This window comes from Aythya ferina, assembly GCF_964211825.1.
Source record: "Aythya ferina genome assembly, chromosome: 2".
Taxonomy (NCBI): Eukaryota; Metazoa; Chordata; class Aves; order Anseriformes; family Anatidae; genus Aythya; species Aythya ferina.
The window spans coordinates 115768516-115783657 of NC_140297.1; the positions used below are offsets into that span (position 1 = coordinate 115768516).

General features: G+C 42.9%; 1 protein-coding gene across 1 annotated transcript in view; it reads right to left on the reverse strand.

Annotated features, from left to right (window-relative positions):
- ASXL3 (ASXL transcriptional regulator 3) overlaps positions 1-8783 on the reverse strand; it is a 130677-nt gene extending 121894 nt beyond the window's left edge. Inside the window, exon 1 of the mRNA XM_084510706.1 lies at positions 8266-8783. Within this exon, the coding sequence (XP_084366832.1) occupies positions 8266-8319 (54 nt within the window). The 5' untranslated portion in view covers positions 8320-8783. The remainder of the gene's footprint in view (positions 1-8265) is intronic.
- Positions 8784-15142: the final 6359 nt, after the last annotated feature.

A 15142-nucleotide genomic window follows, 5' to 3' on the forward strand; every position in this document is an offset into this window, starting at 1 on the left:
GTATCTATATTTGTCCAAGATCTCAAGAAACAAAGAAAATACCTTCAACAGTAAGTTCACCGAATCACTCACTAGCCCTAGACACGTCTGTCAAGGAACACTTCTGAAGTTGTAGATAGCAACATTATCAAAACATGCAAGTTAAGCCATCCTCTACAGAACGGGATTTTCACCCACAGGATAAGGTCCAGCAGGATGGGGCTCTGGGCAACCTGGTCTAATGAAAGATGTCCCTTCCTATGGCAGGGAAGTTGGAACCAGGTGATCTTTAGAGGTCCCTTCTTACCCAAACCATTCTGTGACTCTGTGATAATGATCTCTACGTAAAGCCTCTACAAACAGTGAGGAGATACTCATCACCACCGACTCAGCTAGATCAATCCATGCATGTAAGAGGGCCATTTTTAAAACACAGTATAGAATTTCTGCCTTTTAAATAAATCATTTTCTGCTGCTCTACATCATGAACAATCAATTGGAAAATGTTCTGAAATACCTTCTACAGAGAGCTATAGCCCAGTCCTCTCAATGACTCAGTGAATGTCCCTGGTGCTTTGAGAGCACTGACTGAACTGTGCTTGTTGATGACGGCAAAAGTTGTCGGACAGAAACTACGTTTAGTTGAACTACACAGAACAGGTCTGCCTCAGAGAGCTGAGGTGCAGGGTGCCACATCAGATTCAGAACCTGCAGGTTAACAGCCAGACCCCATATATTAAAAACCTTACCTAAAAGTTCCAACGATACTGAGGGAAGCTACATGTGAGGCACCACAGAGACTTCATCCTGCTGAACTCAAGCTGTTAAAGCGAGCTGAAACTCTTACCATTCACAGGATGTAAACAGAAAACACAGGACTGTCCCCGCTTCCTGTTCCAATGCCACAAACCAGAACTTGCTCAGGCCAGCCAGTGGTACTGCCCTAGATCCCTCCTACACTAACTGCAGTCCCCAACCCCTTTCAGTGCACTTACACTGAAGGCAACCTAGGGAGAAGGCATGCACTGCCAGATGGCTTACTATCTATCTCCTGATACTCTTGGTGTCTGTGTTAAAGTACGATAGCACTAAGTGGATATAACTGGAGACTGGGTGGCTTAAGGTATGGTACTTGGAGACACAGGTCATTCCTCTAAAGCTTAGCTTAGCTGCAGGTAAGAAGGGAGGCACCTCTCCACTATGTTTACATTCTCAGTTTGTACATCTCCTCCCAAGGAAGTCCAACAAGAGGGAACTACCTCGCAGGACTTCACAAGGAAGGAGCTGCCTGAGAGGACTGACCATCAATGGTTTGGGTTTCTTTGTGTAGGGTGACTGCCACTCAAAGTTGGTAAAAATTCAATGGGTCACCTATGGCCAATCTGTTGTCACTGAGCACCATGGTGATTTGCTACCTGAACTAACAGGATGAGCAAGTGGGCTGAACAAGGCTATGCTGCTTAGAGCAGGCTCTGCTCCAGGTTGTTCCTCTGACTTTGCAGGGGAAACTGACCATTCCAGAATGACAACTAAGGTGGTTGATTCAATCTGCAAGTCTGTAAATTCCTCAAAGGAGGCTTTGGTCAGTTTCAACTGGAACCCATGGAAACACAATGAAATATTTTGTGCTAATCACACCTCCTTCCAGGTCCCGATAAAACACATATTGGAAACAGAGGCTGTTATTTAGTTACTGCTAGTTACAAAGCATGCCAAGATTATCATCAGATAACCAGGAAAATAGAAATCGTTTTGAAACTTGCAACATTTCAAAAACACCTTCGGCTCCAAAGCCAACAGCTAAAGTTTAGCAAATGACTCTCCAAGTGACTATAACCCCTAGTCAGAGTATAAAGAACAAAGCAAACACCATGGCAGGATGCAGAATGAATTTGGCTTTTCGCCTTGAGGAGAGCGTGCTACTTGATCCAGGCTAGGTTGCTGCAGTGACACAATTTGATCCAGGGAAGTGGTAAATTGGACTGGCAGATCCCAAGCACCCTAGCTGTAAATAGTAGATACGGCCTCAGGTGTGGTTACTGGAAACCATTTCATTGTGATTCGAAAAGTTTCAGGTGAAACTGATCAAAGCATGCAGCATCACAGGAAAATATTGGTTCTTCTCTACAAAGAAATATAAGCCAGGAATCATTCACTGTATCAGTAAGCATTAAATCGTACCTTCAGGCACTGATAACACTATCTCATTGTTGAACAATGCTCATATTTAGATTTCTGTAAGAGTTTTCTCCTATTTTACCCTGATTTGTAGACATATTGTAACTTTTCTTGGAACAAGTTCCATTCTCAGTTTGGGTTACTGCTTCCCAAAAGGTCTGTGATGCCAAGCATGAAAGGGCCATCTCAAGAGTTAGAATCTCTGTTCCTCTCAATCTGCCCTAGAAGAATGCAAAGGATGAGCTGAAACAGGAAATTTATGTTTTTTTGACCAACTTTTTAAGTAAAAATAAAATAAAATAAAACGTACTAATTCCTGTAGTATTTTATACTAACCAAATGAAAAACGCAACCACAGAAGGTAAAAAAAGAAATGCAGGTTCAACCTTGTCTAACAAGTGCAAAAATTATTTTGAATAAAACAAATTGGAGGAAACCCTAGAGCAAACCAAAATAATACATAGTTCTTCAAAGCAGCATTGATTGTGGATCAAAGGGAAAGGCCATCAAAACTTCCCAAGCCACAATGTTTCTGCATGTCTGAAAAAGAATTAACTGAGAACAAATGTGGAAATAATAGTAGGTCTGTGCTAACCCAACAACAAAGAAATCCTTAATACTGAAAAACAAAGTCATGTCAAATCGCCTATTTTCAGAGATACATGAAGCTCCTTTCGCAATGCTTTAAAATTTATTTATAGTAACAAGAGTGAAGACTTCCGATAAAAGCCAAAGGCATTATTATCATCAATAGTCTAACTGCACAGAAGTTACTCTTCTATTTTTTTTGTTTGTTTGTTTCATTTGTGGTCTTCAAATATGAAGATGTAATGCAAAAATAGTTCCATACCACTGTATCTATTTCAACTACACTATCTTAGCAGAGCAGATGAAGCAACAATCAGCTTTTGGACAGCCAGCCCCAATAAACGGTAACATGCAAGCTAACAATTCCGGTGGGCTTTTGTTGCTTTTTCATGTTTTCTTTTTTTTTTTTTTTCCTTCAACATCTGTTTCCTTAATTAATTAGCATAATTGTCTTAAAGTTTACAGGAGCAACAGAACAACTTGTAATTAAGAGCTGGATCCTGTCAGGAGACTAGCGCAAGAAATACAAGAATTAAGGAATGAATATTAGTCACCCAACATTCACACATCAGAATCATGAGTGCTCTATGGCACCATAAAACACACACAGCCATCAGTAACATAAGAAAACCTTTCTCTTCTCTAAATTTAGTTTTGAAAGAGAGCAAAAATACTGGAGAGGAGATGGGGCAGCCAACACATGAGTAACACAACAAATGCTGCTTTTCTCATCCTCGCTACTCTTCTCATTTTCTTCTGCTTTATTGTCAACTAGGGGTAGTAACTTAACTCAAGTGTGTTTCAAAACACCACTTACAGGAAAGAGAAGAGGGCAATAATAAAGACGAGCTATCCATTAAAAAAAAAAAAAAAAAAAAAAAAAACTTTTAAAATGTTATCATAAAATGTTACTATCACCTTTCACAGACATTCTGTGCTTTATGCATATGCTGAGCACTGCATTCATGAGGTGAGCAGCCCGAACTCATTTTGTTCAGGCTTTTTCTGCCCTCTAGATCACAAAAACCAAAGGGTTTTGCCTGGCAGTCAAAATCAATGATACAAGTTGAATCGCTGCTGCCTGTTTAAGACTGCTAGCAGTTTCTATGTGGCACAGTATACTTGGACATATTTTCTTCTCAGTAATTTTCATTTTGATATTTCTTACGCAGTATCTTATGGCATGAAATTGAGGCAGAATTCAATATTTCAGGACTTTGAGAATCACTTGAGAGTCCTAGTGAGCCTAAGAACAGCTGAAACTCACCATATACAAGTTTTTTTTTCAAGTGAATGGGATCGTTATAAATTGAACTTCTTAAGTGCTTAGCCTTTCTGTTCAGTTTTTGCAAGAGCCACATATGACCAGAAAACAACAGCTTCATCACATTGGGATCAACAAGAAGACAGAGGAGAAACTTCCTCCTTCCTTTAAAAATTTTCTTTTGTTCTTGTTAAGTGTTGTATCTTACTCTATCTGACACAAAAAGCAAAACACTGGCATGGAGATAATGTCCAGGTTGTGCACAAACATTGCTGTAGTCTTCTGAAAGTACCTGAGAGCTGACATACCAGGTCTAGAAAGGTTTGCCCTTTGGCAGGTTGCAAAGACAGGTTGCAATTTTGTCCATAAAAATGTGTGTTGTACAAAATGGGTTCTGTAACATGAACTGTTAGAGGTATGCCACCATTCCACTGATCCTGCACATGCGTTCATTTCTCAGGAATGCTTGTAAGCTGGGTTATGCCTTGCCCTGAGATAAGCAGACTTGCGCGAGGAAAAAAAGCAGCATGTCGCACACAGAAAGATTCAACTCTCTGCAGGAGACTTCTTCCACGAAACGCAAGTCCCAGTACAGGACATTCCAACAACTCCTGTTTTACCGCCTATGTCACAAACATGGTATGTACAGCAAGAGCTGAATATAATGGGAGTCCTTTCCTGCTTCGGTTCTAAAAATTGAGGGAGTATCTTGAAAAAACACTGCATTGCAGGAACTTGAGTTTTCAAAGACCTTTTTAATCAAATACAAGAAATGGAAATGCAACACTGCCTGTCAGTGTGGAGCCGCGCCACTTAGGCTTACACATTACAACGTATTTTAAGACTGTCATGTAATATATTTTTCTAAAGCACTTCTCTTTCTTTCATTGTGAACGTGGGAAATGGAGAGCTGTGTAATGATTTCAGGCTTGAGTCCAGTTTTTGTACTCCTTTTTATCCATGACAACTATTACATGGTGCATTATGAGTTTCAATATAGATTGAATAGAGACATGACCATATCCATTTCTTTCATAATTACTGTGAGAGAAATAGTAAGAGAGTGAATGAGGCAAAAGTGTAGCCACAGAAGGAAGATGATTTTATGACTAAGAAACAGGACTACTACCGAGACACTGTTGGTACTATAACTGCCTCTCCCACAGATTTCCTGTACAGCTTTGAGTAAGGTACTTAATCTTTCCGTGCCTCAACTCTGCATGGGTAAAGCAGAGGTCAAAATACTTAACTTCATAGGCATGTTGTAGGTATAGAAACATTTGTGTTTGGGAAGCTACTGGGTGTTGCTAATAATAGCTACATATGTGACTGAAACATAGGAGAAAAATGTATCTTAGCACAGACTTTGAGAGGTCTACAGAAAATAAAGTACAGCACCTCACAGCAAACAAAGAAAATTAAAAAATAAGCAGGTCTAGTGAGCAGGCTAGAACTACTCAGAAAACTAGCATACAAGTACATCATTCAAAGTCCACATTGTAACAGATGCACATGCACAACAGAGTGAAAAAGCAACATTACCTATCTTCTTTTATACCTTTTGAGCAGTTCACTTTGAAAGCCCAATACTGATGTAACGTAAGGGCTTTTGTGGAAAATTTAACACAAAAATTTCCATATGTTTGCTGTGTGAATTAATTCAACCTCTTGTTTCTAAAAATAATTCAGTACTATACAATTTTACAGCATATTGATCTAGGTAACTCATGAGTCGTTTTTCATGAGTGCGTATCAATCACTTCATTGTTTACTTGTCGTTGGAAAGAAATTGATTTAATCAAACCTTGCAGTAATACATTATTGATGCATCCCAAGAAAACGAAGTCATAATGAACCATCAGGGTCCTAACATAAAACACTGTAAGGAGTGGCAATTTCGGCTTCGATCTTTCACTGTGATTTGCAAACATATGCCACTATGTTAATAAAGCTCTGTTCAAGACTGGCTGCTCTGCACCGTACTATGCGTCATTCACATAACAGACTTGGGACAAGTTCTCTGTAACACAGCAGACCCCAGGGAGACTAGACAAAACCACACTGTGGACCTTGTGCATCTCCACCACTTATACACAGCGATGTATCATTTTTACTGGATTTTTGCAAATCATGACCCTTCTGGGGGGAGCACTAGGTGGTATGACATCACGAAAATGAGAGACTTCGCCTTTCTCCTCGGCACTGGCTCAGCCTTTGTTCTCCAGGGGCTCTTAAACTTTCCACATATTGGACCACATGGGAATAGTAATTTTAATAAATACACATTAAAATTCTTTTATGTACATTCGTCAAACAAAAGACAGCTTACAGTGGCATCTGCTGCAGTCACTTGGAAGAGGGAAGCTAGGAAAGCAGTTGATGGATTTTATAGACTTTTGAATACATTCTGATAGTTTAAAGCTTTAAGAAACAAGCACTGTAGTAACACGCCCTGCCACCGTTATTTTGTCAAAGATGAGTGTTTTACTGCAGATAAACTTTTGTTACAATTACGAGAAATGGGAGAAGACAGTGGTGACGCTGTATCAGAACATCTTCACTAAAGCTGAGTTATTAGAAAATTCTGTAGGACATACAACGAACCGTATCAGAATCTAGCACTGCCCAAGCGTATGAGAATACCTAGGTACAGCTTACAGAGACATCTATAGGTAGTGCCTGTCTAATACCTCATAATTATTTACATGAGAGAGCAAGGCTGAACTTCTACGTAGGAATTCACATACAGCAAGGTGAGAAACATTTTTACAAGAAATGTCTAGTTGTGAAGTACAACAGTAATAAGATATCAAAACACATTACCAGGAACAGATGCACCATTATCACAGACACTTTACTTAAGCAATTAAGTCCGTATCCGAGACAGATAACATATAAAGTTCATGTGGATACAAAAAGCAAAAAAGCAATATAGCCAGTAGCATAAATCCCTAGCTTTCTGATCTTTCCGTGCACCCAGTTGAAGCTGAGCCAGACGCAAGTTTGCAGGAGACACACACAGAAACGTGCACAACCACACATGCTGTACTGTGCATAGACTATTTGTTGTAAAATTCCTAGAACGGAGCGAACTCACACACACTCTGAAACCGAAAAACAACATAAACAATGTGGGCTATTACACTGAGCAAACAATAATACGGAATCATGAAAACAGATACAGTAGGGAAAAGGAGACTGTTTCCTAATGAAGTGGGAATAGACTAGGTCTCCAGAGCCACAGAGCCTTCAGAGAAGCGGGTCTGATTGCCCTGAATATTTCCCTGCTCAGCCGGGAAAGTAGAGAGGGTGAAGAGAAATCCCAGTAAGAGTTCTCTCTAACGTCCTTGCCCCTCACCCCAGTCCTCCTGTCCGCGCTAACGGGACGAAAAGGCAATTCCCGGATATTTCACTTTTCTCTGCGCTTTAACGGAGGGGTTTTCTTGGGATATCTGATGCGTGAACTCACCAAGACAGAAACAATCCCTGGATATTTACCCACACACACGCGTGCGCGCGGCAAGAGGAGAAAAGAGCAGGCATTTCCTCACACACACACACCGGAGACGGGCCGCAGCTCTTTCTCCTCTCGGGCCGGGGACGGGAGGAGGCCAGCGGGCTGCCCGCGCCTCACGCGTGTCCGCGGCATGGGCGTCGCGGGCGGCGGCAGCCCCTCGACACCACGGCCCCACACGTGCAGTGCCTCCACCTCACGCTTCGTGCGGGGCTGCCCGGCCTCACACGTAACCCCACGCCCTCACACGTGCCCTCACACACCCAGATGTGCCCTCACACGTAACCCCACGCCCTCACACACCCACACGTGCCCTCACACCTAACTCCATGCCCTCACACACACCCACATGCCCTTACACACCCACATATGCCCTCACACACCCGACCTCACACTCACAGACACTCCCTCACACACGCGCGCGCTCCCCGTCCCGCCCTTGCACGCTCCCTCACACTCACGGACTCGCTCCCCGGCCCTCCTTGGCACACTCCCCTCACACACACACACTCCCCCTCACACACACACACACATACACTCACACACTCCTCCTCCCTCCCCCCTTTACACACTCGCGCCCTCTCGCGCTCCCTCTCCCCGACGGCCCCAACGGCCGGCAACAAAGCGGCGGGCAGCGCGCGGGGCGGGACGCGCACACGGGCACACGCAGGCTCACACTCACACTCACACACTCACACACTCACGTTCACACTCACACACACAACGCTGCCGCGGCACCTACCAGGCGGGCAGCCTCGGCCCAGGTGCGGTCCTTCTTCTTCCTCTTGTCTTTCATGTTTGCATCTCATTGAGGTGGTTCTGAGGGGAGGGGAGGGAGGGGGAGGGCGGGCCGGGGAGGGGTGTGTGTGTGAGTGTGAGTGTGTGTGTGTGTGTGTGTGTGTGTGAGTGTGTGCGTGTGCCGGGGGGGCCCGCAGGGGTTCCGCACGGACAATGATACGGTGACACCGAGCGCCGGAGCCCCCGGGGCGGTAGGGGCGGGGGCGGAGGAGGCGGGGGCGGAGGAGGGAGGGAGGGAGGGAGGGAGGGGGGGGGGGAGGTTGAGGAGAGGAGGGGAGGGAGGGAAGGGTGTGGGGGGGGGGAGCCGGGCGGGTTCGGCTCCGTTCGGCTCCGCTCGGGCGCGCTCGGCCCCGCTCGGCCCCGCCGGGCTCCCCGTGGCGGCGCTCAGCTGACAGCCCGCGGGGCGCCCCGCCACGCTCACAACAATGCGCTGTGACGTCACGGCGGGCAACGGCGCCCGCACCAAACATCCCCCCCCCTCCTCACTCCCCCTCCCCTCCATACACACACCCCCCCCCCCCTCCCCTCCCGCTCCCGAGCAGCGCGCCCGCCGCCAAGCCTCGCGAGAGCCCATGCCGAGGACTACAACTCCCGTGGTGCCCCGCGGCGGGCGGGGCGGGGCGGGGCGGGGCGGGGCGGCTCCCTGGGGACAGCAGGGGTCGGGGCGGCGCCCCCGGGTCCTACCGCCCGCCCGCGGTGCCCCCCGTCCCGCGGGCAGCCCCCTCCCCGGCACGAGGACCCCTCCCGCTGGCTCCTACCTGCCTGCCCGCGGCTGGAGGTGTCCCGCGGGAAGCGGGGCGGAGGCGCCGCGTCCCCCTGCGGACAAAGGCGGCCGCGGGGCTCGGTCCATGGGGCGGCCGGGGGACGCGTGTGTGTGTGTGCCCTCCGCCGGGCGGTGTGGGGCGGAGGTGCCCGCCGAGGGGGGAGGCTGCGGATTCAATCAGTGCCCCTTCCTGAGCCACAGGATGTGGCGGGGGGGGGCTTTCTCCACGATCTCTCCTCCCCTCCCCCGAATAGTGAAGTATTTTTGGAATACTACCGATTATTTATTTATTTATTTATTTATTTTTTCAGGCTGAAACGAGTTGAGAATGATTCGGGCTTTGTCCAGTGCCTCCTTCGTCCCTCCCCAGCCGTGTGCCCTCTTGGTTTCCGTAGCGTTAAAACTCGCACAGCTCACTGGAGAAATAAAAATAATAATAATAATAATTAAAAATATCAGTCCCAACTAGCACAATGTTCACAGAATCACAGAATTTCTAGGTTGGAAGAGACCTCAAGATCATCAAGTCCAACCTCTGACCTAACACTAACAGTCCCCACTAAACCATATCCCTAAGCTCTACATCTAAACATCTTTTTAAGGCTGTTTTATTTAGAAAAGGACAGGGGACAGCCCTAGGGGAAGCCAAAGCGGCTCCCTGATGGCACTCCCTCCAGGAACACTCAGGTGGTGTGCAGGGTTCCAGCTGTTGACACATCCCCCTCATCCCCCTCATCTTTATATTGGAAATGGTACGTGGAAGGTAATTCCTCGCTGTGACGCCTCTCCAGATTTCATATTTCATTTTCACACTCAAAACCATTAACAAAACAAACTCTATTAAAGCACTTTCTTCTGAATTTTGGGTTGACGCCACACTGTGTTGACTCCACAATTGACCAGGGTATTTGATATTGCCTCAGAAGTGTTCTTGGGAAAAATGGTGTTGGAACTGGGAATTTTCAGGTTCAACGGAGCTAGGTAATGTGTAACAGCTATTAAAATCATCCAGTTGTAGAAACAGCTACATATTCCTTAACTTTGATATTTACTGAATATTTCATGTCACCTTAGAAACAGCTAGAAAGGAAATGCTCGCTATTAGGATAACTTCATTGTCTATGCTTTGTTTCATTGACTTTGCTTTCTACCTTTTATGTCTCTGTCCTACTTTTCTTCTTCCTTTTATATTTCCTTCCCTTCAGTAACTTCCTACTCCTTTATGATGACAAAAAGGAATCATTCACATCTCACCCCCATTCTAAAGACTAAATCTTTAGTTATTAACAACTTCCTTACAGCTGCCTTTGAAATGCCCTGATTGTTTTCAGCATTGAAACTGCATTAAAACTAAAAAATGCATAAGGAAGTTTATCAGTCTTTCTCATCGTAAGAGGCTGTTTTCAGACTAAAATAAATGTTTGCATTAGATTTCTGTCCGTTCACAATTAGATGACAACCTGGTTGCTTTTCAAGTTGCGTCACATCCCTAACATGAACTGAATTTCCATTACTCTGTTGAGCTGGAGAGCTTTGGTCCTGACACATTGGTGTTGGACAGAGGAGGACACTCCTTAGGTAAAGAGAAATTCAGGGATCCTCTATTTTTTATATTTTTTTTTAATTTATGTGTTTGTGTGTTTAGTGGTGGTGGTTTGATTGGTTTGTACTATTTCCTGTTGCAGTCAGGATCACACTTTCATCTGGTATTTCTGCAGACATGTGGAATAGTCTTTACGGTATTGCATCCTTTATACTTTACATTCAGCTACTGAAGAAATTGGACCAGTTTTTGTACTGCAATTGAATTCATCTGCTTAATTCCTACAAAGTTTGGGTGCTCTTAAGTTCCTTCTGTTGTTCAAATACAAATAATTGAAAATCATATACTATGTGTCCCTGACCTTGCTGGAGAAAGAAAGCCATTTATGCTGTTTACTGTATCAGAGCAGAGAGCTGGTGTGCATTCTGCATGCTTTCTCTCATGATAAAAAATAAAATGAATTCATGCTGCTGCAATGTCTGCAATAAATGTAGCTGAATCCTGTAAACACTGCCAGCGTACCTAGAAACCAAGGGAATCAACAGCATGGTACACGGCTGCTTTAAGGGAGTTGAAAATCACATGTAAGTCTTGAAGCACAGGGGAAAAGGGTCAAATTTAGCTTATGGAAGAAAGCATTTCCTATTGATTATAGACAGCATTTACTGCATGAATTGGACCTGACACTACAGTAGATTGTAACCACTGCTACTCTAACTGAATTGACAATAGCAAAATTGAGAATGAGAAGTGGTGAACTATATTCAAACTGCAACTGCTGGAGCTACAGCTAAAAGCTCAGCATGTGTAACACACATCTCAGAGCCATGATCTCGGGGAAGTGTGTCCATGTATGTGCGTGTGTGTGAGATGCACACACAAATGCAACTCTATGCAAATACTGCAGAAAGACGTTATATTAAAATCCATCATGAAATTATAGCTAAGCAATATTTATGTGAAGTTACAGTGCTAGATGTTACTGTGTTGAGTGTGTGGATAGAAGCAGTTATTTATTATGGATGCATTTGTGTCCAGTTACCTTTTCTTCTCTCAGAATAATGTCCACAGGCTACTACAATAATGTTGGACACCAGCTTCTGAGTTTCAGTGCTCAGTGAATGCATTTCCCTGTAATGCTATAGAAGCTCGACACTTGACATATCTAGTGAAGCTACCTGAAGAACAACATTGTTCTTCTTGTTCCCTGCATAGAAAAATGACTTTTGATACATATCGCTGAATTCTTTATTGTGTACAGTAATATTCTTGCCAAGCAGAAATCTGTAAACTGCAGTAAATACGCAAATACATATTGGGTACAGTGCTTCAGTACAATCAAACATTGCTGCAATACAAATTCCAGTTTCAGTTGTTACAAAAGAAATAGTATCAACTATTACATGGAAATACCAGATGTGCAGAAGGGTTTATTCACAGCATGAAAATTCAATCTAATGTGCCACTATTACAATGGAAATTATATTCTCTACAATTGAATGAGAGATGCTGAGTCACAAGATAATTAAAAAAATAGCCTGGAATGATACTAATGAAGACACTGCATTTTCTGAATTAATTTCAGCACAGTGGTAACAAAAAGCAAACCGGAGTATTTAGTTTTGTGTGGACTCAAGGAAGCCAAAAAAAGAGTCATTGTGATTGACAGTTATCTATTTACAGATACTGACACAGTATTTACAGAGTATGTTTTCTACTCTTGATTTAAAGCATGCGTATTACCAAGCATTCAGAATGCATGAGTTTCACAGCATTTACTTAATGCACTTTTCTCTTTTATTCATATGCCGTACAGAATTGAATCAACATCCAGAGCTTTTCAAATATGTTCGTAATTCTTAATAACAAGCTTGGAATCTAGTATTATCTGGATAATGTTGCTGTATTTGGAAAGACTCCTGAAGCTCATGAAAGAAAGAAGAAAAAAAAACAAACCCTACAGGCTGTACTTCAACATGTCAATACAGGAGGGCTGAGGTTGAATTTTGCTAAATACTAAATTGGGTGCACAGAGTAGTCTTTTCTTGGGCACACCATCTCTCCATTGGGACTGAAAGAGGTCACAGAACACATAGGAGGGCTCACCTTTCTCTGGGGAAAAACAAAAAGAAAAAAAAGAAAAAAAAAAAAAAAAAAGAATTACAACCATATTTTTCAGGTCTAAAATCAAGATATACATTGTCTATTACTAACGACACAACGGTTGTAGAACCATTGTTGGTTGGAGAACTCCTCCTACTAAGAACGGTAAATTGTAAAACCTACAATTTAACTGGGACAAATTTTGTCAGAGCTAATTTTCTGCCAGTGAAAGCTTTGACTATATTCAGCCAGTAGTTAGACTGCTCACTTCAGTGTTCACCACAATTGTCATTACTTTTGTCTCAGGCCAGAAACAGCCAACTGCTATGAGGGGAGGGCAATCTCTTTTATCTCATAGCCCCCAAGAGTTCAGATAAAGGCTTAGGTTCGTTTCTGTGGCATTGGAGCTGATCTAATAAACCCAACTGTTGCTAACTGGAGGTTGGCTTTACCATCCCAGTAGGTGCCTGGTGGTACCCCAGTGTGGACAGCCCATCAAGCTGTCACCTTCAAATTGAACTGCCTTCCAAGTAGCACATCCCTGGGACACACTGGCCAACACTTTTTCACACTGTGAATATGAGATCGCTTTTACCCAGATGCATGGAAACAACTTCTATGAGAAGTCCGTTGTATGTGAACCAGGAACAATTTACAAGGTATCATAACAGTGATAGAAAGAAAACATTTATTTGTGCATCCACTACAAAAAGGAAGAGAACTTGCCTCTGAGGCATCACACTCAAAGTGCGTACAGATCACACCTCCCTGGCAGTTCTGCTAATGACAGAAAGACTCAGAGGAGCAGGAACCGTCTGCAGATGGCTAGCAAGATTGCTTTCATTTTTATATAGCCAAATCAAAAACACAGCAGATGATAGTTTATCTCATCTGCTCTTTTTCAGATGCTTATCTAGTTGATTATATAGAAGTTGTTGCATGGATTATAAATATGACTGCTGCAATTACAGGAGAAGAATTTAAAGCTGTTATCTTGAAGTGTATGATTTAACAGAAATTACATATCTTCCTGTCTAGGAGGTGATCCAGGAATCCTGAATGCATGGATGCTATTCTAATACCATGTTTTAGCCTACGGAATGAACTTCATGCACAGGACAGATAGGTAATAAAATGTCACATCAAGTTATTTGGAATTTTAAGGAATTATAAAGGTGTACCAGAAAAATTACAAGCAAAACTTATACATCATGCTCATGACAAGTCTCAGGGGATTGTCAGAACAAATCAAAAATGACAGGACAAATATTCATGGCCAGAATGATACGAAGGACTGCAGTGTCCTTAAAATTACTCACCAAAATGAAAGCAAGTGACTCATGCACTACCATACCATTACAACCTACTCTTTACTTTTTTTTTTCTCCTTGAACAAATAACATCAGAGTCCATTTGGGCAGTTACTCTGGCTATCTAGCAATCTGTCTGTGATAGACAACATCGTAAAGTGACCAAACACAGCATTTATATTGTGTGACATATGCTGCTATAATCACTTTCTTTTCTGTTTTCAGCCAAGAACAAAAGCTGTAAGAATTAGTACCATTTAGCTTCTTACAATGTGGAATTTTTCCAACAAGGAATATATAAAAGACTGACATTGAGTTACCTTAAAGCCAATGAAGAACTAGAACATTCAGTAAAAATTTGGAAGTCTTCATAGCTAACCTGGAAGGAAAAGCTTGGGATACCTTCTCAAAGAACTAATTACAAATTTAGAAGTAACATACTGTGTAATCACAGAAATTGCTTCCTAAACTAATGCCTGGAGAGCTACACATACTGAGTTAAACGTTGCTAGGTTGAAGATCCTAAACCCAACATAATAGCACAATCAGAGACAAAACAAGGAGTCCAACAGAAAGAAAAGTCGTAAAGTTTTCATTGTTGTACTATGGATCTGCAAGTCAGATTTGTCTTTGTAAGTGCAAAACCCTGGCAACCTATGAAAAGGGGAGTCAGTTTATGTCGTCTCAAGATGGCTGGGAGAAAAAGACTACATCTATAAGCTATCTTTTGGATAAGTACATACCTGCTTGTACCTGCTTGCCAAGGGCAACATAGAAATACTTTGAATTGTTTCCTTGTAAATGGTTTTTACCTTCTCTACATAACAAAGCAAATGACACCAGATAGTCTGGTCAGTCTTCTGCTAGTTGCAAATGAGTATCTGCACGCATCAGAAATTTTCAGATAACAATGAATAGCACAAATATAAAATGTTAGTTTATTAATGACATTAATTACTCAAAAAGGAGAAAAATATGGTAATGCAGTTTTGGTGATAAACAGCAGAGTGCATTTGTCAAATGCACCAATGTGAAAAAAAAAAAAAAAAAAGAAAAAAAAGTCTGGGGACATCTCTGTGTTTAGTCCAGATTCTTGCTGAAT